Genomic DNA, 24411 nt, shown 5'->3' with positions numbered 1-24411 from the left:
GTCCGCGGAGGCATGCCTTATTTAATTGCAAAATTCTTCGTGGATTCTTATAATATAAGCCTCGGTGTCCCGAGTCGGCGTTTCGCCAGATGCTCCGCCTTCTCGGATCCGCCGTGAGATCATCATCGCGACGTCAATTCTGTCTCCACGTTGACGTTTATTCGCTCCAGACCTTCCCTGCTGATGAAACAAGTTAGATTGCCGGGTAATTTTACGAGCGCACGTGTTTCCGCGCGCGGATATCATCATCAACCCTCGAGAACGCAAGTGATACAAGGGGGTGGTTTTACTATCCGCTCTTCCGGTGGAAATGCTCGAACTTTCTGTATGCAAACTGCTATATCGCGATCTGTCGATATATCTTCAGTTGACCCTTATATCTTACTGGAATTTACGGTTACGATACACCCTCAACGCTCCCGTCCTTCGTCCAGCCATCCCTTTTCACCCCGTTGGACGTCCCGACACGCCGTAACATTCGGGCGACGTATCTAATAAAGAGAAATGGCCCGCGGGAAAATTATCGAGCGAAACGAAGAAATATACAAGTACTTACGCTTCACACACGTGCGATGGATTTACGCTGATTCACCGCCGGCCATCCTTCAAAGCGGAATTTTTTCATTGTAACCCACGATGTAATCCACGTGCGGTAAATAATGATGAAAGAATTCGGAGAACGCATTAGCACAGAGCTCGCGCGAGGCGCACGCCCGCGCAAAAACCCGGGAAAATATTTTTCAACCACATTAAGTGACCACCCTTTCGTCCCGCTTGAGTGCCGCCCCTTGCTCGCACTCCGTGCGGCCGCCCTGTATTATCCCGCGCCGGGTTTACGCACCCCTACGCGTATGTAAATTAAATTTTTCAGATCGGACAAGAGACGCTTTGCAAAAAGCGCCTATCATACTCTGCCGGCATGTTTCATTATTCCCGCAATATGTGGGTTGTCCCGGCCGCCGGGTTGTACGCAGAGAATTGCCACGTAACACGAACAATGCGGGAAACACTTGGCGCTTGTAACAATGCAATTGCGAGACGTGGCGCAGACGATTTGCTGGCGTTCTCAGCGTCGCGTGCAATGCGTCATACAAAATGTAGTTCGCATCGTGTGCTTCGCGTCTATGAGAGCAGACGACGAGAAAAAACCAAGCACCACCGAACAGCCAGCATCCGGATTTGCATAATGCTGCGCGTACACGCATACACGCGCGCGATGTGGAGAGAACTTCATTATCGCGTAATTTGTTATTATTTATTACCTCCGCTATCGGTGATACGTATAAAACCGCGAGATTATCGCGAATGAAAGTTTGCAAATTAACAGTTAATTACACAAGACGTGGGTGTATTCATCTCCTGCGTGCCTGCATCTCCTTTATTTCTACCATTATAATACTCAGCCGCATAAACAGCCGCGCGGAACCTGCCAGGGATTCAACTGGTGAGCACTACGTAAAATCCATAACATCGTATATATAACATCGTTTATTTTTCAATATTCCATTAGTATTCTCGTACATCCACATCTCACACATAGTATCTCTTTAAAATTAACGGTGACGTTTAACCATACGCCGCGCATCTATACAGGAATTGTGACACGTTCTCGATAGTAAAGAAAACAGGAAACGCACCAAGAGGACTACAAGGACTTGAAAAAGAAATTCGCTCGAATTGCTCGCGCGCAACGACAATAATTTCCCATGTGTGCACGTAGGGCCGAGGGTGGTTTTTCGGCAAGAATTCCGTCACGGAATCGGTTAAAGCTACGTTTGTGCATCCCCTAAACGATCCTGTCCGCCGGGGCTGCTCTCGAAGGAAATTTTTCACGTTGCTGCGCTTCCATCGTGGCGCGGGTACCTAATCGTCCATCGACACGACACACTCACCACTCGCACATTTACTTTACTGTACATACGCATACGCGTACATCAATATGTCTGATTTGTTCATTAATTGATTTTACATGCACACATCCAAGCGGCAGGCTCACATGAACGCTCGTTCGATCGGCGCTTTGAAATGCCGGCGGAGCTCTTCACTCCCTCACGGTCAGTTTACTCGTGACTATTTCAACGAAATTTGCAATGTATTTCTAAATTTTGTCGTCTGTTTTTCGTCCCTCTTCTCTTCCTCTCGTGATACAGATTGTAAATCAGATGAAAAATAAACGTTGCGTCCATTTAGTCGCAGCAACAATGAGATGGAAAAACTTTGAACCAAGGTTGCACACATAAAAGCTGAATACAACAAAGGAAATTTATAGACATGTGATTCTTTTTGTAAATTAGTGTATCCGAGGTACGAATGCAGACAGATTCCATGCTCTGATATGATAATACATTTAATAATGTTTCACGTGTCCGCGCTTTAAAGCACAGATATGTGAAATATGATAATTGCAAGTCTGTTAGACTGAATTGATGTGATGATGGATTTTATTCGTGTAAATTTTTATTAGGTGCTTTCCAGTATTTTTGAAACGGCACTTTGTGAAATGTCACGCTGCATAAAACTGGGTATTATTTGTCTCTCGGTACTTGCAATCTACGTTATATCGTAACCGGTATCTGTTTCCTATTTCTGCTTGAATTTATAAATATTTCGTTTCGTATACCCGCAGCATCGCGTTTTCCCTTGACTCACACTATGATTTCCTTTTCTGCAATATCGTATGTCATAAAACGCACCTGTATGTATATTCTCTTCGTACATAAGAGACATATCGTGGAAGATTCCAATCCATTTCCTCCTCTATGTCGCAAGAGAAAACAATTTCCAATATTTAAGCTATCAATATTGTTGCAAGCTTCAAGATCGCGAAATCCTGCTTACATGCAGGTAGAAATTAAACCTGTACCTGAATTTTCTCGAGAAAATTAGTTTTTTGTGTGCAAATAATTAGCTTGAACAGGAAGAGGGTGGCTCCGCCAGCAATACATTATCACGCACAGAAACGAGTACCTGTATTGCTATACTTGTAAATCACAACCAATGGAGTATCGGTTTATCAACTAGATGTGTGTGAGTGTATATATATATATATATATATCTTTTTTATTTATCATACGTATCTATTGTTGCATCTCTTGTTTTCATAATCGAGCGACCAGGCTCGATCACAATGTGGGATTCTCGCGCGTCACGAATCGCTCCGCGGCGTCTAAAATTCCGTCCGATGGTAGCAGATGATTCTCGAGACAATCCTGAAGAATTGAAGAGAGCAAACAGAACGGAAGGAAACAGTGAAGTCCCGAGTACCGGGTGCAGTCGGGGAACATGATTAAAACAAGCCGCGCGCCGATTCGTGAACCGCTCGTCGAGAACCGATACGCTCTTGATACGTATGTGTTATATTTAAAAAAAAATGCAATGCGATATAATATACAATATATATAATATAATATCATAAACTACGCATTTGAAATTCCTACCCAAGACGTCGACAACCGCGAAGAGCTCGAACGCCGCTGAATCTTTTTTACGAGGGGCAACGCGAGAGAAACGTCACGAGAAGATCGGAGATCAAGGGAAAGAGCGCGAAGGGAAAGGGCAGCGAGTTTTCCAAGTTCCATGGTTCACGTAAAGTGCGACGAGTGTAACATTATTTTGGCACTTGTTAACATCTTTGCGAGAAACGGCGAACCGGAGAAACGCGTTCTTCAAGTTGAAACAATGAGCAAATCAGGTTCGCTCCATTATGGAGCCTCCATATCGGACGGAGAACAAATCGAGATAATTTGTCGATGCATTTTGCATGAGGTGATCGAAGCACCAAAATTACGGGTGGCTCTCCTCGCTGATCGCGGATTACTATATTTCAATATTTTTTTTACATTTGAATCTCTTTCTCTCTTCCTCTCTATCTAGATTTGAATGAAGAAGCCCATAAAGGAACATATCAAATTTTCAGCGGGCTGTGCCAGGTTTTACGCGATTCTCTCGAAGCCGCCACGCGAGTTACAACCGAATAAAAAGCACACGAATACAAACACCGAAGTGTTTTACGTGCGTTTTACGCAAATGGGATCTACGTGATAGCTTTGGAGAAGACGTAATCCGGCGCGAGCCGCACCGTGCAACTACCTGTAGCGTTTTACAAGACAGGAGTTATGAGAGTTATGGAATTTCGATACCGGTTTAAAAACGATCGCCACATGTAATAGTATTCTGTCCTTCAGTTCCCTTATGCTCTTTCCCTTTCTCTTCCACTTTCTCTCTTCCTCTCTCTCTTTTTTTCTGTCTCTTGGGTAGGAGGCAACGCTGCATCGAAGAGTATAACTCGAGTAAAATGTATCTCCTAATAATTAAAAATCTTATGTCGTTCGTAGCACGGCTACGAACGTGTTCTCACAACCTTATCACAACCTTATTATAGAGTGCCCTGGTGACGAGGTCGAGCTTACACACACCTGGTGGTCACACGACCACGTTCTCTATCTATAGGTTTCTCTTAACTTCCCTTTTTTCCTCGTCTCTTTTTTTTACCCTAACGGTCGTCTTAATCCGTCGTTTGGCGCGGCACTCGAGGAGATGGCGATGTCTCGCCGCCTGTTCCCTCGTTTTATCGTTAGAGATACTTTAAATTGTATTCTGGTCATATAAATAGTACTTCGCGTGTGTGAGCGTTGTATAAATGTACGTGTATCCATGTGTGTGTATGTGTCTTTATCCACAGGGTATCTCGAAACCACCGATATGTATTCTATTAATGCGAGAGTGGGTGTTCGCTCGTCCGGAGTTTTACTCCCTCGAAGACGACTCCCGATGGCGAGAAAAGTTTCGCCGAAGATCTCATTCGAGAGCGGCTCCTCAATTCTCGCCGGCTGATGTTGCGATGATCAAGCAGCTGCTCCCGCAGAGGAGAAAAATTTTGCCAGACGACTGTAGCTCGCGTCTAAAATTTAATGTTTCACGAAGCGTTTCACGAACAGGCTGCAAGTGACTGACGCGATCTCACGTTCCGTTACAGCTAAGATTCGGATGAAACAAAGAGTATCTCACGATCAGAACGTCAGATGTTGAACTGCAACGAGCGATTTCCCCGTCCTTTTAAGAGCCGAGGGAGAAACCGTTTACGCGGGATAAATTAGGAGAGCCGTTCTCGAAACGGATAGCGATGATTCCGTGACACTTTGTGGTGTGTTGTACGTGAAACGGTAAAATCGCGTGTCGACGCGGATACATCGGGTTGGCGATTAAAGTGTAAGACTTTATACAACGCGCGACGTGCAACCGCAGGGAATTTACAAGAGAGCCGGTGTTGGTGACGTGGTGTGCCTGTCCACTCGCCCCTCGGGTAACGACTACTTTGTCGGGGTGCTGACGAGTGACACACGCTTCTTACACCCCGTCTCCTTACTAGCTACATGCCCCCGCGACTGAGATTCATGAGTCGATAATTAATTATTCACAACCATAGTACTTGCAATTGTTAAGGATCGGTAGACACGCGTCTGCCTAACCGGGTCTACTTAAAATACGCGCGCGTGAGCGCCATTGTTTTTCTTATTGATGAGAAGGGCACGTCCCTTCTTCTTTTTCTTTTCTCGTTTCCTCCCTGCTGGAACGACAAATCGGTCGACATTCCACGGGGACGCCTTCGCTTCTTCCTTGTTACTCGCACGAAAACTGAAGTTGCACAACGTCAAAACTGTCGCGCGAGGTGGAAACTGTAGCTTCGCGATCGACTCGTCACGCGTCTCCCTGATGACTTCGATCCTCTGTTGGGATCTGGTTGCGAGCTGATCATGATAGATTGCATATTTGTGCGCTCACCGGAAAGTGAACTCAATCATTAATCATCGTCTCCAACAGCTAGATTGTTCTTCGGAGCCACGGAAGAGAGAAGATTCACGCGGAACCGATAGAGGTTTCAATATTCGAGGAAGATGGTCGCATTGGCCAGCACAGAGAGCATAATTTCCTTTATTACGCTCGCGAAAAGTTTCCTTTCAACTTTCGCCCACGAGAGCTTTTCAGGGGCGAATTAGCGTCGGCCAGGCTGCCAATTTTGATTGCGGCGCACTGCGTACACCTCTCAAATGAAACCGCATCCATCTCCTCGGCATCTTGTCGAGATGCTTGATAAATTTTCGGAGAAATTCTGGTGATAAGTGCATATCACTCTTTCGGCTCTTCCAGCGTCATGGAAATCCGTTGTACCAATTGCGGAAAACTTTCGCAATCTTTTCTCATAATGTTCTAGTTCGCATACCAAAAGAAAGAATTTACTTGAGAAAAGTCGCGTAATCCGAAAACTTTGTAAATCTCTGATTTAAATCGGAAATTATTGGTCGATCTGATCTTGGTGACGATTTGATTTTTACAATGCAGTATTGATCTTCACCATCAGTTTTCGCGCAGACAAGACTTCTTCAATTTCTACCCACTATCTATTTTCAACCACGACGTCGGAATGATCGTATGACGAAGTTTACACGCGTTTCCTCCTTTCGGGACGTGTACAGCGTCGCGTCGCTACAAGTTTCCTGGGATAGAAAATTACGACTGTGCTCTTGATCGTCGCTTATCGGATACGTGTAACTTGCTAGATCGTTACTTTAATTAGTAGTCCTGAATGAATTGCCAGCGACCCGACTTTTGCAGCTCGTCGCAAAACGATAATAATCCCAGCAATTTACAATCTAGTAAATGGTAGTAACTTACTCGCGCCGGGTTCTCGTTTCGTAACTTGCTCTCTCTCGTCGTCGTCATCTTTGTGCAGACTTCGTTAAGGTTTCGTCGCGTAACGTAATGAGCTGCGTGCGAATAAGTGATCGGGGATAAGCGAGGCGTCTAAATTCCCGTTAATTGCGACGTACCGCGGCTGTCGCGGTAATACGACGAGCAACGCGCTTTTCCCTGGACGAAGAACTTACTACTTAACGACTCCCGTTGGCTAGCGAGACGGAAATCCCGCGAGTATAGAAGTCACGATGACGGAGCCGGCGACAGGAGTCCCCGTTCCGCGTGCTGTCAGCTCGCTGAGAATCTTCACCGTCTGAAAAGGAATCCTCCTCAAAGCAGACCACGGAGGAGCTGAGGAGCGCGGCTCTGCGAGGAGCTCAGCGGATTCGCAACAGCCGCCTGAACGCCCTTCTGTAATCGAGATTGAAGATCGTGTAGATGAGGGGGTTGAGAGCGCTGTTGACGTAACCGAGCCAGGTGATGAAGTACACCATCCGGTCCGACGGGCAGCAGGCCGGGCAGAACGGCACGATGACGTACATGAGGAAGAACGGCAGCCAGCAGACGACAAAGACCCCCATGATGACACCCAGAGTCCTCGCCGCGCGCCTCTCCTTGGACAACGAGATCCGCTGTCGCTCCTCGATAAACTGGTACACGGTGGCGGAAGTGACGGCGGCGGGGTCGATGCCAGCACCACGTCTGGTGGACGTACTGGTCCTACCGTCACCGCCTATCGTCACCTCCGTTGCCTCGTCGTCGACGATCAGCGACGGCTTCGCCTGCAGACGTGGCGTCGAGCGCTCGTTGTGATTCGTCTCCGAGCTGACCGATTCCTCGGCGTCGTCGGTCTCGCGGTGCCTGGTGGACTGCACCGGGCCCAGTCTACTTTGCCGAGCCCGTTCCCGCAGTCGTCTGCGTGTCGCCAGGAAGATCTCCAGGTAGACCAGGCTCATCAGCAACAACGGTATGAAGAACGAGCCCAGCGACGAATATATGACGTATCCCTGGCGCCTGGTGAGCTGGCAGGGCGTGCCAGGTTCCAGCACTTCTGGCCAGTCGTTCCAACCGGCCAACGGCGGCGAGCTGATCGCACCCGAGAGGATCCACACGCCGGCGATCGTCGCCAGCACACGCTTCACTGTGCGCTTCTGGGCGTAATTGATGGGATCGGTAATGGCCCAGTAGCGGTCGAGCGCGATGGCGCAGAGATTGAGGATGCTGGCGGTGCAGCAGAGAACGTCACACGTCAGCCACAACTTGCACAGGTGGATGCCGAAGGTCCACTTGCCCAGCACCAGGTACGCCACATTGAACGGCATCACGAGGATCGCCACCGCGAGATCGGCCACCGCCAATGAGACGATGAAGAAGTTCTGGACGATACGCAGCGGCCGATACGTGAACACACTCAGGATCACCAACACGTTGCCGAATATCGTCGCCAGCACGAGGAAGCCCAGGGTGAGCGTGGCCGCCACCGCCTCCCAGATTGGCAGGTTCGAGCCGGTCTCCTCCTCGGGAACGCTGCAGCCCACCTCGTAGTCCTCCGACATCGTTCCACCAGACTCGCCGCTTGAGTTCATGTCGTCCAGGGTGCCCCCTGCAAGCCAGGTCGTTTGTTATTGCACGAATATGGGGTAAGTAGATCCTTTGTCGGTGTGGTTCTTTCTTTCCCGTTCCGTCTCCCACGCTCTGTCCTCGTTTCGATCGACGTCATCGGGTAGAGCGCTCTCACCCTCCCTTTTCATATTACAGAGCGACGGAATCGGTTGAAATATGCAAAAATCAATCTGGCTTCGAAATCGTTTGTACAATTTGAATGACGTTTAAACAGCGCTCGATACGAAGTATGTGCATTCCTCGTGAAAGCACAGTCGCGTTTAATGAATATTCTAGGTAATACAATTGCGGATAATACTAAACGCTGAAATATCGAAATCGTGAGTGAAAATTAAGGCGAGCCCACTCCTTCCGCGCGAGAGAATTACACGGTGGTGGAAACGTATTTGCCAACTCAATTCACTTCTTTCAAGCAAACTTTTCGCCGTCGCAGTCCCCCGATAACGTTGATTCAGGACTTTGGTTTAGTTGGATCGTATTGGACCGCTAGATAAACACACTCGTATGCGGGTGTGCACACATGAAGGAAAAGATCGCGGTTTCTCTCTCCGTCATCGAGATCACACGTGCAACAAAGTTATTCCCTTCCCCCTCGCAGAAAAAGCAATCGGTGGTGATTAATAATTGTGAGAGCACTACCTCTCCCAATCTAAAATTAAAAATTGATAAAATCTTTCTCAACTGAAAAAAGCCACGTTTCAAGTGTCGGTCCGTGCACTTTGTTTATTAACGCGGATGAAATTTCCATTTTCGTGGACAATTAACTAATGAAATTTTCATGAACGAGTTAATGTAGGTAATAGAATCTCTGCGAGGATTTTCCGCGCAGCTCATTTAAACCTGTATCTTTTATCAGAGACATGACAACGTTTACGCTACCTGCATATAAATTCCCCGCGGTTAAAATGTTAAATGATCTCCCATCTGCATATTCATGCAGATAGACCAGGTGGTGAAAACTGATGAATAGAAGATAGATAGAACTATAAATGTCGATCATGCTGATCGCGAGATCGCGAGCACTTCGCGGTGAAGTTTTTCCTCTGCATTAAAAATTATCGGGTCGCAGATTGCGGCGCACGTTCGGTTTCTACATGCGGAGGGTGTTATTTTCTGCACGAGAGAGCTTGCGAAGGGTTTCAAAGCGCGGAGACTGTTTCCATTCTCGTGCTCGGAGTGTGCATCGAGCGCCGAGGCTTTGTCACGCTCTCTGAGCTCTTGGGGAAACGTCGTCGATGGAAATATAGGGTTTAACGATACGCCATAGATCCTGCCGAAGAAACGGACAACGACGAGCGCGAGCGGCGAGGCGATAAAGCACGATCCCATACACGCGAGGATCTTTCTATAAATCGTTAAGGACGCCTTTTCGATATCGCGTGTATCCTACAAAATCCCCCATAAAATCGTCCGAGGAAACTCGTCTCGTCCGGGAAGAATCTGAAAGCCAAGCTTTTCCCCGACGAAGGAATAACGATCGCGAGGCGCGGAACAACGCTTCCCAACGCTCGTTCTCTCACTTTCGCGCAATTACCGCACTTGAAAATCCGCGGGAACATCGCTCCGCCGAGTAACTACGTTTTGTTTACCGCTCGTCGTGTCAAAACCGTCCCAGGTACTTCATCATCCCGGTAGCCCCGCAGCCGGGGTTCCACCCTCTCGCTCCCGGCCGCTCTTTCGCCCTCTTTCGTCCTCAACCTTTCCGCGCCCGACTAATTCGAAGCGCGAGGGAACTGTCAAATTTCATTATTACACATGCTTGCTTGTCGGACAAATATTGATTCACTTAATTCTGAAAGGGGGACCGAAAGTGCACGCCAAGGGGGATATTTTTCAGGGTGGCGCGCGGGCGTTTTAATAACCACTCCAGCGGATCAGCAGCCCGTACGGCTGTATCGAAGAGATGAAAAAGAAAGAAAGAGAATTGCAGCGAGAGATTTTAATCACTGGGAAAATCACGGTGAGATCATCGTTCAAATCCTCGAAGGTCAACTGGCGAATTAGCCTGACTTTCGAGCCCTGCCAAAGTGCCGTATCAAGCCGCATTTGATTAAATGAATCGCGGAACTTTCATAACGCGTAACGTCGTTAGAGATTGGCTTTGCGCGCTCATCCGATTCAGCCGCCAATCGAGCGCTGTAACACGCGTAAAGTGCTCTCCATCTCGAAATTCGTCCTGTTTGCTGAAGGAAGAGACGTGAGAGGCACGATATCGCGCCCTCCAACTTGTCCCCGTCACATTGCAACGATCCCAGTGATCATCTAATTCCGAGTGAAGACATTATCAATAACGAATTCACCTCTCGCGCATGCAATCGCTCGCCCGAGCTAACAAGAAATCACTCCAACAATAACATTGAAACTTGCGATGTTAATATGCAAAACTTGCTAATCACGCGACTTCGGCGAATGCACGAAGCCGGGGAGGAGATTTTGCAGACAGCATCGACCCGTTGTATCACGTGCACCGTGACAATCCACCGATAAAATGCGGCCGATTGCGCGTCACAAGTCCCGCGCTTTTAAAACCGGGCAAATTCCGTGCGAAATTTCGAGCGGTATTAACGGCCGTTCGCAGCCGTAAACAATTTGATTATCATTCCCTCGACAAAGGAGTTGATACGCACCGGGCCAACCAAATTGCAAACGATTGCCATGATGAATAAAATTGTTTACGGCCGTCGTATGAATTTTCCGGGGAACGTGGTGCGAGCCACACGCGAACGCGTTTCACGGGTAAACGAAATTTTTAGGATGCCTCAACCCCTCCACATCGCGTCCGCCCCAGCTTGCACGACGACTAGCTGCCCTTAAAATCCCGTGAGGCGTGGATTGTGAACGGGCTTGCATATTTTTCGTCGGCATCGCGTCACGTGAGATCAATTCGTGCGCGATCGATAAATTCCGTTTTACGTGCCGTATAGTGTGATATGGTGATAGTGTATATAGCGTTACGTGCGACGGCGTCTCTATGAGCTTTTGCATACGTGCCACGGCATCGGAAGGCCCGCGACGATCTTGCACCCCCTCGAGTTGCGATCATACACGCTTTTGTCATATTTTTCAGTCGATTATGTGATGATGCCGGAATGCATTCTTATGCGAGTATTCTACGAGAGCGACATTTTCAGCCGCACGATCGTTTTATGTCTTTCAGCTTTCTTCGATGCATGATGTCGCATCTTCTGATGGGACATCCGATTGGCTTAATCTGTCTATTGTTCTGTAACTTCATCGCGGTTTGCTTAAGCTTATAATTGCAGCATCCTAATTAAAGTGCGGCAACTCATAGTTGTTTCCGAGTTCCGATTAGAACAGGAAGTACGATCGATACCAGTTGCACGGTCCAGTTTGAATAACATTCTACTATTCTATTGTTGTATCGTTGTTTGGTTCTCTATTGATAATCCCATCGCGGAATCGCACAGTGTAATTTGCCGGGATTAAACAAATTGTCTCTTCTCGACTTCCCCGATCTCTCGTTACAGTTTCAAACGAGAAACTCAAGGACCCGAAAATACAAGCCACGCATTTCGGAGAGCATTCAGGAGTTTAAGCATTCAACGTGAAACACAGCTTCCCCGCTCGCGCTACATTTTCTTTGAAACTACCGTAATGTTGTTCGCGATGAAATCCGCTTTTCTCTTATCTTGATTACTAATGCAATCGTAATGCCTTCGCGCTCGGAATGCGGACGGCGAGGCGTGTAACGACGAAAGACGTTCGAGTTTCGTGAATTTCAACGACAGCGGACAGATGATAGCGTCAGAATTATACGCGACGTGCGTCATTCACTTCGTTAGTAGATCGGACGCTAACTCGTAATGTTTCGAGCGTAGAGCATTAACCGCGGAATGGCATGCCCCCGTCTCTCGATGCCGATCGATGGGGCGCAATTGGCATGAACGTGAAAGGGCACTTGTCGAATATTCGGAGCGCATCCTGGCTTTAATCGCAAACGAGGTCACAGCTTTCAAATCACCATCGTCGTTAAAAAGAATTGCGTAACTTTGACGTGCCGATTAACTCATCTTTTTACTCTCGATCGTGTACACGTGACTCGTCAATTAATGCGACAGCAAATTCACAGATTCAAGTGCGTGGCCGGTCCAAATCACGCGAAGCGAAAACAAGGAACTATCATCAACGTGGACAAAGTAGAGCTTGATCGAACGATCGCGATGCGACGAAATCAGCGCAAGTTACTCTCGCTGTAAACTAAATTCAGGCGCACTTTCGAAGTAAGCCAGGAACACCGAAAGAAAGTTTCCGTCTTCCGTCCCGGAAGAAAATACTCGAAAATAATTGGATTTCCGCTCGGCGAAGTCGTCGTCGCGTTAAATTCTGCCCGCGAGTCGCTCATCGCGCCGTACCTCCCATCTTTCCGGTTGTACTCTTTCGCGCAATCTCGCCGGAAGTGTGAGCCATCAAACTTACTGTCAGTCCAACGCTACGCGTTTCCGGTCTTTCGCGCGAGAGACCGTCCACGGTGCATTGCGCGTCACATCTTGATCCCGATCTTGATCGACGATCGATCGGCTGATTTCAGCAAGGATCGCGGGTCGAGTCGGTCATCGGTTCCCACGGATTACACCACCTGCAACGGGAAAGTTCAGTCGTCACAATAATGCGAAACTACCCCCGTGAATTCGTTGGGGAAGCGGAATTTTCATTGAAAAGCTCGGTGCTCCGTTCCGGAGACAACGAACAAAGGGCCTCCTTCTTTTCCCTCGCTAATCAGGAACTGAGTGAAGCGTTCGAGCGGTAATTTCAATTTGCGTCACTTTCCATCATTTTATCAGGTCGGACGTCGATTATTAATTTTTTTGCGCTGTCACTGTCGGCATTTGTGTGCGAGTGACAAGTAGAAACGAAGTTAGCCTCCCTCGCGTCGCGGTAAAACGTGTAAATATACGCCGCGGGCAGCATCGCCGCATCGAAAAGTTTGCCCGATCTTTTTTCCCGATGGATGGCGAGGATTTCGTATACATGGTAAGGGGACGATTTATTTCGCGGTTTAACCCAGTTCTGGAAAAATGTGCACGAAGTTCGGGTCCATCCACACGCGACACGCAGTTACGACGCACCGCAGCGGCAGACTTATATCGCGACAAATAGCCAGGCTGATCATATTCCGGGAGAGAAAGGTGTACTGTTTTGCAAATTCCACGGGGAGTGCGATAAAACTTCCGGCGACGGAAGCTGCGAGCAGTAAAATCGTTCGCGTGCATGTTCGCCGTTGTAAAATGTAGGCGGAGAGCCTCAAGCTGGAGGATTCGAGTATCTCATAAATTAAGTGGAGGAAACGATATTGTGCGGAGCAACGAACGAGCAGCGTAAAAATAGAGTCTCGAGTCCCTTAACTCCGAATTGCGACGCGACCATTATTCGGGGATTTACCGGCGCGTTTTTTCGCGCTAAAAAGTTATTCGCTTATTTAGCGGCTTGCACGTTACGTTACGCAAGTGGTAATCATGTGATAAATGTGATGAGAGGTTTTTCCTTCGGTTCGGGACCCGCGTTCAGGACAAGCGAGAATTCGAGAATTACGTCATCGCAACTGAGTCAGCGTACTAAGTTGGCCTTTACGCTGACATTCACGGTGCTGCAACTTGCCAGCAAATGCCAGCAGAGATTAGGGAGAGCAAATTCTCTCCGCATCGCGTAACATATTCTTGGTTTTCCATTAAAGTAACAACGCAAACGCGAGCGTTTCTATCATACCGCGCGACATTATCGGAGAGAAGTCGTTGCGATTTGCGGAACTATATAGACGGTACACGGGGAAAACCTTTCTGCGAATGACAATAGTCGCCGTTAGCAGGCAAGGGGTTAAATCGACGTTGCGGCACGCTGCGCGTGTTCCGTCCCGGGCAAACTTCCACTTTGGAAAATGTTCGATTTCCGAAAAGGGGAGGGAACGTCTGCACGCATGAGGACCGAGAAAACAAAGGGGAGATTTAAATCGCGAGACGCGGGATGGCACTGTCACTACCAAGCTTCTATTGCGGAATGAAATTTCGATGCTGAAACTCGACAAAGCAGGAGAGATGTCAAATCTCTTCTCCGGGAGAACCGTACGGCCGAGGGGTGAAATATAATGTGCAGAGTATTACTCAATGGTAAGTTCTGCCCTTCGAACGAGGATCAAGATTTCAATTTAATTTATGCGCATTTTCTACTTTCTCCTCGGCAAGAGGCATTACATCGCTTTACTCGAAAAAAGAAAAATCTCTCAGACGCGGAAAGACATAGACCTGGGGAGAAAGCTAAAGAGATGAAGAGCACCGAGAGTAAGCAGAAATATTAATCAGATATAACGAAGAAAGGAAGAATAGGAAAAAAAGAAAGAGAGAGAGAACTAACATCTTGCGAAAGGGTGCGCGAAAGGTGATTTTTTAAAAATGTACGTCTGCATTCCCGCCGTAAATTCCTATCTCATTACTATTCCAGCAACATCCCCCGAGCTGACTACCGTCGGACTGACATATCGATTCCCGAGGGACTCATTTCTCAATCGAATTCGCTCGTAAATATACACAAGAGATCGCAGACTGGCGAGGATTGACCTGACCAGAATTTACGATGCTGGGAGCCTTATGGGATAATCGTCTTCTGCAAATCACTGCAAATAAAGTAATACGCGATGCATACGTTTTTTTCCGGCTAAATACGGGAAACGCGCGGAAAACGTGGGAATTCCGCGTAAGGAAATTACGACGCTCCGTTTAACGTTATGGTGGACATTATGCGGATCGCTCGGAACGCTAATTACTTCTCCATCCTCCATCCTCCATGGATCCTGCATGCAATTCGTCAAGTACTAGATATTCTAATCGCTTTACTTAGCACTTTACTTTAAGCGCGCTGCTTTAATCATAGTCTGATAAGTTACGTATTAATCACCTCTTTAGTCAACAACCGTCGCGCGTACAATACAATGACCAGACAATATTGCACAAATTTGATCCTCCGTCTTCTGTCGGTACTACGTGAAGCACGTTTCATCACAGTGCTTCGCGTTCCACAATTTTCCTTGAATTAATTCAGCTAACGTAAGAGGCAGACCGTGTTCAGCCATATAAATCAACCTTGCAGAGAGACGTATCTGGGAATTTTACCATGTAACCATCGTACACGTGTTGCTGGACGTACTTTGCATTCCACGAAACGAGTTTCACATGGGAAAAAGGAAAAACCATCCCGGACGAGATATTCAACGTGCCGCATATAACCGCCGTATCATGCATTTCCGTTGCCGGATTTCGCTGATGGATTCTTCTCGCAGGGAAATTGCTGTTCAGCTCCAGGGGAGCTTATTTCGCCGATCTATCTTCTCCACACAAAGGCTACGTGTAGCCGGCATAAGCAGCTACCTAAGAGAACCTCACAGTTTTCATAAATTTAAATTCCGTTTACGGACCTGGGTCGAATTAAACGGCCTGGAGATAAGGGAACGCCATTCCCGCGTATATCCTGCTTTTCTCGTTGCCGCAGCAAATTTCACTTTGTGTGCATAACTTCGTCGACTTTAATTGTAATAAACACACGCGTAATGTTGAAAGTGGCTTTCGGAAAAGTGCATTTTTGTGCGCCGAGCGTGACGCTAATTTACATATCCGTCAGTCGAAAGTATGTTGTGCGGGTTACCAAAACCTTCACCGCAAAAATGCCGCCGGAAAACTCGGCATATATAAATGTATAAATAACTCGCACGCGTCGTCGGCAGAGTTATTCGCAATTCTCCGCCTCTATCCGATAGCGCAAGTTACCCTAATAATTCCGGCGCGTCGATGCGCGAACAGCTCGACTATTGTTGCACAGTTCGAAACTATCCTGATCTTCAAGATTCCCATCCTTTGTGGGGCTGTTTAAAGTTGCCGTGCAAGTTACCTCCGCCGAACCAAGTCCACTTAGCCATCCTCGCCGGGATACGAGGAAGCTTGAACACGCGCGATTGAACGTGATGGGTTTTAAAAATATACGAAGCATTAATGCGAGAGTGAAGTACATGAGAATTTATGTGATGAAAACTAACTTTTCTAGAGGAAGAAAGCCAGAGAAAGAAAGAGAGAGAGAGAGAGAGAAATCGTATGTCAGAAAACACGTTGCATAGCTTTGTCTTACTATTAATGAGAGATGGTTTTATCAGTTTAAATAAACCGCATGTCCTCGCAAGTAGCGCAGACTCTGCAGCGTTCACTTCGCGAGAAGAGGACGATCGGCGAGATGAACACCGGAAACTCTCGCACTGATGGACCACTCAGTTATAAAACCCTCTTTATCTTTCTCTCGGTTTTATCGCTTTCGTACGGCGATAAAGGAGTGCGTCACGACTCGTGTACGCATTCCGCCAACTTCTCCGCACCTTTATGGCCCCTCGTATCTGCCTGCTGCTATCGTTCCTCTTTTGCATACTGACAACGTCCATGAAAGCATGTCCGCATAGCATAGACGACACACGTTGACCACGAGAACTCGTAACAACCGTGCAGATGAACCGCAAACATGGCGTGGCTTGTATCATCTTTCAGCTAATCGCGCGTAACTTCGTTCACGTGGGCCAGGACGGCCAGGCTCGGTGGATTTACGCGTCATTTGCCGACCGTGATGATGGCCGCGGGGGATGATTGTTGCAGCCATGATATATATGTCTCATTACAACGCGGTACTAAACACCAAATTGCGAAAGCGCGATAGCTACCACGATAGCTGTTGCTCTCCGTCGGTTGGACGGGTTTCCCTCAATTTAATACACGTCCATGCAAATTATTTACAGAGAGATCGTATGTTAATTAATTAACGAATAATGCTAAGTTCGTAATCGACCCCACTCATATTAATTAGCTGGCGCATCGAAGTCACATGAATTTCAACAAAATTTACAGGGTTGTATAACAGTAAAGAGGCGCGACCGAGCCATCGTGTTCAACGTTTTCAACGGCGAAGGTACAGTTGTCGCCGGGACAAACTAAACAGTTTCCACGGTTTATGGATTTGCCGATAAATTGCGCGCAACTTTCGGTGATACGCGCTTTATGGGCAATCTAGCGGAAACGCCTGCATTATCTGCTTCATTACTCTTTTGTCCGAGTTTAATCGGCTATCCTGATACGCGTTACGCAAACATTCTCTCGTCTTTTTCCTTTGCTCTTTGAACGCGCTCAAACTTTCGCGCATCCGAAGGATCCCGTTTCGTTGTCACGTCGAAATGACAACAGCTGAAAGCTGATCGCACGCGGAGGTGGAGCGGAAGTGCGTGTACAAATTAAACGAACAGTTAGGGTGCCTTTGCTGACGAGACCGAAGTATCGCAAAGTGTCCTGTCAAAGACCAATTCGAGGTCCATTACCGCAATGGATAAGCCGAAGGTTCGAGTGACATGGACATGGAGTATATATAAAGAGTCGAGTGACAAATACTCGATATAACAACACACACACAGTTCTTCTTTCAAAGATCCCTCATTACACATAAGAAACTTCGAGCACTTTACTGTGCGCGTGTAATATGTGTGGGCAAAAGACACAGCTGGAACCCAGAGCGGTGATAAAATGGGCCAAGCGACAATTACATTAATTACACACGTCGCTCGTCGATATTTATTGGGAATTTAATTTTTGCCTGTCGAGAAGAAGTTCTACATATCAGCAAACTGTTTGCGCGAGCAAAGTCGAACGCTTATATGCGATCAGTGAAATTGTAATTGACCAAATGAAGCTGCTTGGCGAGAGATGCAGCTATACACTCTTGTTGTCCGATCTCCCGAGTTCCATCTCGGTCAAGAATTTGCGCCCCTCGACGCCGCAATATTTCCCGATAAAATTATATTTGCGAGAAATCTTTTTCCTTCGTGTCGGAATTATCGGAATGAAGCCGAAAATGAAAGCGTGCAAGAGAGAGGCGCTCGTGGGGGGGTATGCAATTAATTTTATAATTATCCAGTACTTTACGCATTATGTATTACGTTAATAGACTACATACCATATATTACAACTAGCGCTTTTCGATCGAGTTAACGTTGTTACAATATTCCTTCATTACCGTCCATTGCAGAATTAATAAAAAAAAAGGATGATACGCTGACATTTATCGAGCGCTAGTCGTATTTATAACGAAATTACATATTGATAACTCGATCATTTCGAGAGTACACGGGATACAGATGCGTGAAACGACTCGATTTAAAGCGTAACGTGGGTGATGTTATTGTCAACACGTGGCGATATTAAAATTAGACTCGCTCTCTCTAATATCTCGATGATGAGAAATCCGTGCGCGAAGAAGAAATCGTAATCCAACGCGAGAGATTTCTTTAGGACAAGGACGTAGCCCTTGACATTTCCATTTTGCGACGAATAATGGGAGCATAGATGATCCGATGCGACTTGCATTTAACTTGCCCAGTCGCGGAAGTCTCGCAAGGCTGATTTTTCTTTTTCCCACTTTTTTATTTAATTCCAGTCCACACGGAATCACGTACTGGACACCGCCGCGCACTTATTGATCCCCTTTGTGCATCGTACATGAATTTTCTCGCGTGTGAATTTCCTTTAGGCCCTCGGACAAAGTACAAGCCGAGTGATATTAATGGAAACAACAAAATTTATCGGCGCCAGTAGTAATAACACTAATAACGAAAGAACGTATGATGGAGTAGAATAAGCTTTTAGTTCCCAGCAGAAGACACTTATGTTAGATTTGATGATGAACGAGCTCTCGTGACATGTACAATATATTGTATTACATATATATGTTACATATATATATATATAGTAATTTCTTATTTATCAGCGACATTAATCGGTCTCGCACTCGCACCTTACACAGATTATTCACACAGAAGAGAACCCACACGGGTACAATGGACTACTTGCTTCCGGTCAATCTATTACTGTCGTCCTATATACCGCGCATCAGTACCTTCGGCAATTTGAAAGAACATCCCCTGATCGATCACGATATCCGATCCTCTCAGCAGCATGAATAGCAAAAAAGAGATCCAAAGAATTTTTCGTGAAAATCTCTAAAGAATTCAGCGTCCTGTTAATTTAACCAAGGGGAGAACCATGAGTTGTTTATTCTTCTCTATAAAATGTTACTCGTATGCATGCTTAAGCGGAGAGACTCAAATGCCCCGGGCAAATTTCACCTTTTTCATGCGTGCAAGTTAATGAATAGGTAAAAAATTTAATAAACTTTCGCCGAGGGTACCTTTCACGTCGTTGACGCGAAACGCATCCAGATTAAATTGCGCGGTGTCGTTGATTAATATAAAATATATATGAAAGCCGAACAGAGAAAAGAGAATTTATAACATATTTTACCAAGTTATTCCACCGCGCACCGAACGACGCGTGCCGAAACAGGTCATGCGTGGAACCCTCCCGTGCGAATACAAAAATCGTAAATTAATCGCCGTTTTTTTTTTTCTTTTTTTTGTAAGATTACACACGCACGCCGAATTTCACCGAAAATCGGATTTCGCCAGATCGATTTCGAATTCACTTGTTTTCAACTGAAAACAGATTTGCGTGATCTTTAGCACAATTTTCCAATCTCACTGAGGAAAAAAAGGAAGGGAAGAAAAACGTAAGCAGAACGTAACGATGATCTCTCGCGATCGATGCATCGCGCGTCGATGCATTCTCCATGCGGTGATCAGAATCAACCAGTAGCGATTTTAAAGAACGGCTAGCCAAGCGATATTTACCGTCTCTGGCTCCTACACGATCAGTTATTTATAAAGCCATTCACGATAATCAATAACCTATGCCTCTTTCCTGTGCGGCGAAAATTCACTAACGTATCAGAGCGCACGAGCATCTCCATCACTATGGAGCGCGCCCCATTGTAATGGACCCGAAGAACTGTCGCAATCGAATTACAGGCCATATATCATTATTGCAGAACGGATATTCCTGATCTTCGCGCGCATTAACAGATCTGCACGGATTAAGGCGATTTAACTGTGACACGCGCGCGTGTAACGCGCGTTCATGCACATGCACATCGCCTACGCGAGTATCTGTGGGCAGCTGTAACATTCGCTTGCTGTTTAATCAAGACGTTTCTGGTTTGATACCTTGCAAGGAGATGCGAGTGGAGTACAAGGTAGCGCGCGGGATGAACGAGCAGATGTCCTTTCCTGAAGAGTCCGAAGAAATCGGATTTTGTGTTTTTTGGATCGTCTGTTGTACGATACACGATTCTCGTTAATAATTTATTCGGTAAAATATGATGATACAGAACGAAATTAATATAAATGCGAATAACATAAATGACACATCGAATGTTGGAATTGGAGTTTCGCGACAAATTTATTACTGAATTTATTATCGGATATGTGAACGCATTTCCACTATGTGTTTGAAATAAATCTTGTAATTTATTTGAATAGAATTTTCTCAGTTACAAAACAGTTTTACATTGCAGTCACCTGCAGAGATTAAAGTGCTTTTATAAAATGTGTGCCGTTTCAGCGATATTCTATTGATAAAAGTCAACTATCATATAATTATATAAATGCTCTTTGAGAGGAATCAAAGAAAAAACATTACTGATTAAATTGATTAAAACTGAGAAGAAATTTCGCTGTACAATTAAATATATCTCTCAAGGTTCCAGAGCGAGCCGCGCGTCAATGAACATTTTGCATGTAAATAGGGACAAAGTGATACAAATATATTTGATCAATAAATTGTACAACGGCCGATCCTGCTGTTTATGGCAAGTTTTACGTCAAGCTCTTGCGTTAACGCAATAATTCATCATGGCGCGTACTCCCATGACGCTATCTTTTCTAGCAGAGAGAGCAAATTGAAAAAATATTTAAACAACGTCAACGAGTCAAAAGGGGATTTCACGGAGAAAAGCGACGTCTAACCGAGGATAAGCTTTAACTACATCTCCGCCGAGGAGCATCTTCGACGTATATACTATATAACCGTTCCATAAAAGCTCTCACGAGACGCGTAACGCTCGTCGTCCCGAGCGTACGCTTGAAACACGCGCATCCCCTTAACATCCGCCGAATCAACCGGCCGTTTCGACGATCGCGATAGGGTGAGATGGATCCACGGGGAGAACTCGATTCAATCTCGTGGATCCTAGAAGAACTCGTAAACCTACCAGCAAACGATGAGTTATCCCACATTCGATTGGCTCGAGAAGACGATATCTATCAGGAGCCATCAGCAGGATAGATACTGATGGAAGCATCAGATGGATCGAATATGAGGACAGTTATAGCAGTCCTGCTAAAAATATGGGTTCTCTGGACATCATCGCGGGAGGAACTTGTATTATGAATGAGCATAGTTAATGGCGGATCGGTCCCGCGACCGATCCACAATCCTCTACCAGGAGCAAGTCACGGACGATCTCTGGCAACAAGCAATTTGTAACGTCACTCGGAGTCGCCCTTCGAGCATGGATTGCCGTCGGCGGGATCGACGGCATCCCTCGGGAAATAATGGGACATATCATAGATGGATGAGGATTCCTTTACCCTGGTGTACCTTACCTACCTACCTGTCTGCCTGCTTTCCTACCTACTCCGTCTACCTACCTCGCGGTAACTTTTCGTATTACGGATGAACGGATTGGAGGCAAGTTCCGCGACAAAAGTCGTGAAACTCGCAGGAATACCGTCCGTCCGTGATACATTATCTGATCTGATACACTAATTGATCTACTCCCGGACGCAAACATCCCGGTCGCGTGATCGATCGTGAACAATATCGGCGATCCTGATAGCAGGGAATCGGTCGAGACACTTCGTGACCCTCGTAGAACCGCATCACAGACAGTGGCGGTGGACCGTTCGCTCGTTGCTCGCGCTCTCTCACGGTCACCCTCGCCGCGAATCCGAAAAATTGCGACCACCGGTGCACACACGACGACGGAAGCACCAAAGGTAGAACCTCCACCAAGAGACCAAGGACCGCTCTTGCTTCACGTAATACTCTCTCGCGAATGCACCCGCGATCGCGCGTGAGACTCGGGTTCTCCATCGCGGAACGCACGTCCTCCGCGCGAGCTCGCGCGGCTCGCGCCGAGTCCTCGGTGGTCCCGCCACCCTGGGACGGATGCTGCGAGGAAGCCCCTTCGCTCGAGCGACGTTTTTCGCCGACGATAATCCTCTCTCGCGTACCTGAGATCGGTCGATCGGTGGCGCAGGGCGCGGCGGCATGATCCCGTCGCAGCGCGGCGCCGTTCGACGAGCACTGAGCAGCTATTCTGCGCCAACCCGGTTGCGTCGACGTCGAAAAGACGTGGACGCGCTCGCTCTCTCCGCCACCCTTCCGTCTCTCGCGCCGCGCCGCTCCGCTCGTCGTCGCGCCTTCCTTTCTTTCTCGAATTGGTCGCCGCGCGCGCGATCTCTCCCTCTCGCTCTCATCCGCCACCTGCAGCCACCCTCGATCCTTCTCCCTCTCGTCGCAGCTCTCCCACGCACCCTCGTCGACGACTGACGATGCCGCTACCGCCCGGTACTGCTCCCCTCGTTTGAGCGCTCCGCCGCTCTGCGCAAGCCTCCGTTGGACACGAGATGCTCTCTGTTGCTCTTCGCGAGGCTGCGAGAGAGACCGAAAGAGAGGGATTCGAGGTGGATGGGGTAAAAACGAGATAGTTAAAGAGACCAGCGCACGTCGAAGGGGATGCTGCACGCGAGAGTGGGATGAAAAAAAGGAGAGGCATTTTGTAAAATGCGCTATACGCGCCTCTGCTGCTTGACACCTCTCTCTCTCTCTCTCTCTCTCTCTCTCTCTCTCTCTCTCTCCTTCTTTCTCTTTTCCTCCTCTGCTCTTTCATTGCCCGATATCATTCCATCACTGCAGAAACTTCTTGTTGGATGTCATTAACCCCGCGCCCGGTCGTCCGATCACATTTTTCCCTTTGGCAGCCCGCTTCTTGTTCGCGGATGTATTGCGCCGCGGTTTAACTCCCCCGCAGTCAGGGGAAGGTGTCATTTCAATCCAGTAATGCTCGGAAACGCGCGATACTATTCTTTAGGTTGAAGCGTTACGCCGAGCTTCCTTATCTTTGCTTTTAATTACTCGGCAGTTGACGGAACCGAGAACCGGGGGATGAAGCTGCAAACGAACACGAGTCTCGCGTCATCCCTCGCTCACGATTCTTCAATACGATTCATTACTGGGCGCGCGTAAATTTACGCAGTGCTTGCATTCCAAATCCAAGATGGGATATGAAATTACATCGTTTCCTTATCTGCCGCGGCCAATAATGTATGCGTGCAGCATGTAAATAGCTTTCAATCTTCATTGTCCAACACAGGCGGCGTGTAATAGATAAATCGATACGACCAAGTAAACCGTCGATGCTATTCAAACGCCGCATTATCAATCGAGACAGATCGCTGACAATAACGAATAGATAGTTCCGCATGTTACATCACAGTAAAACTCTCATCTCTTGTCCTTGCAGAGAGTTTTAGATTGAGACATTGAAACATTTCTACAAAGCAATAGCAGGCAATATTTAATAAAAAAGACATCGTCTGACTCTACACATACCGTGGTCCTATAGCTATATAGCTAAGCTATTTAAGTAATTTATTATAGTCATAAAATTAGGTTTTAAAGTAAAATACTACACCTTTTTCATCATTTAGACTCAAAGAGCTACCACTTAGCTCCATAAAATCTTCTGCGGCACTTTAGATATAGAAATTGTATACCTAAGTTGCTAAAATCAAGCTGAGTTCCATGCGGCTGGGATAACATTTATGCGATATGATAAAGATGATGATGAAGGCGTAGGCTAAATAAACTATTTTTTGAGCTTCATTGGTCAAAACCCACACAACATCTAGTTTCCAAAACGCTCATTCTCTCGTTCAAGATATGAAAAGGACCAACGATGCCCGGAGAGACTAGAAGAATAAGAGTAAGAACAAAAGTAAAATCAGAATTAGAAATTCATAAAGTATAAGAACAAATTCGAGAGTAAGAAAACTTCGAAAGTAAGAAAATTGAGTAAGAGAAATTCGGATAAATTCAAGAATGAAAGCATTGTAAAAGTATTGTAGAAGCAGTGTAAAAGTAGTGTAATAAAATTAGATTAAACGAAACG

At 46.7% G+C, this 24411-nt stretch overlaps 1 protein-coding gene across 1 annotated transcript; it reads right to left on the bottom strand.

Annotated features, from left to right (window-relative positions):
* Positions 1-1470: 1470 nt before the first annotated feature.
* Positions 1471-22624, bottom strand: LOC105280754 (tyramine receptor 1). Its single transcript, XM_011341516.3, has 3 exons — positions 22472-22624; positions 12754-12913; positions 1471-8296 (listed from the first exon to the last, which is right to left on the bottom strand). Exon 3 carries the CDS (start codon positions 8277-8279, stop codon positions 7071-7073), a length of 1209 nt encoding a protein of 402 aa, XP_011339818.1. The 5' UTR covers positions 8280-8296; positions 12754-12913; positions 22472-22624; the 3' UTR covers positions 1471-7070.
* Positions 22625-24411: the final 1787 nt, after the last annotated feature.

Source organism: Ooceraea biroi, chromosome 8, assembly GCF_003672135.1.
Source record: "Ooceraea biroi isolate clonal line C1 chromosome 8, Obir_v5.4, whole genome shotgun sequence".
Classification (NCBI taxonomy): Eukaryota; Metazoa; Arthropoda; class Insecta; order Hymenoptera; family Formicidae; genus Ooceraea; species Ooceraea biroi.
The sequence above is the reverse complement of the archived record's forward strand: the minus strand, read 5'-3'. Positions and strand labels throughout refer to the sequence as shown.

What these genes read in the sequence shown, in the direction of transcription:
- LOC105280754 (XM_011341516.3), bottom strand. Translation starts at nt 8,279, where the DNA reads ATGAACTCAAGCGGCGAGTCTGGTGGAACGATGTCGGAGGACTACGAG.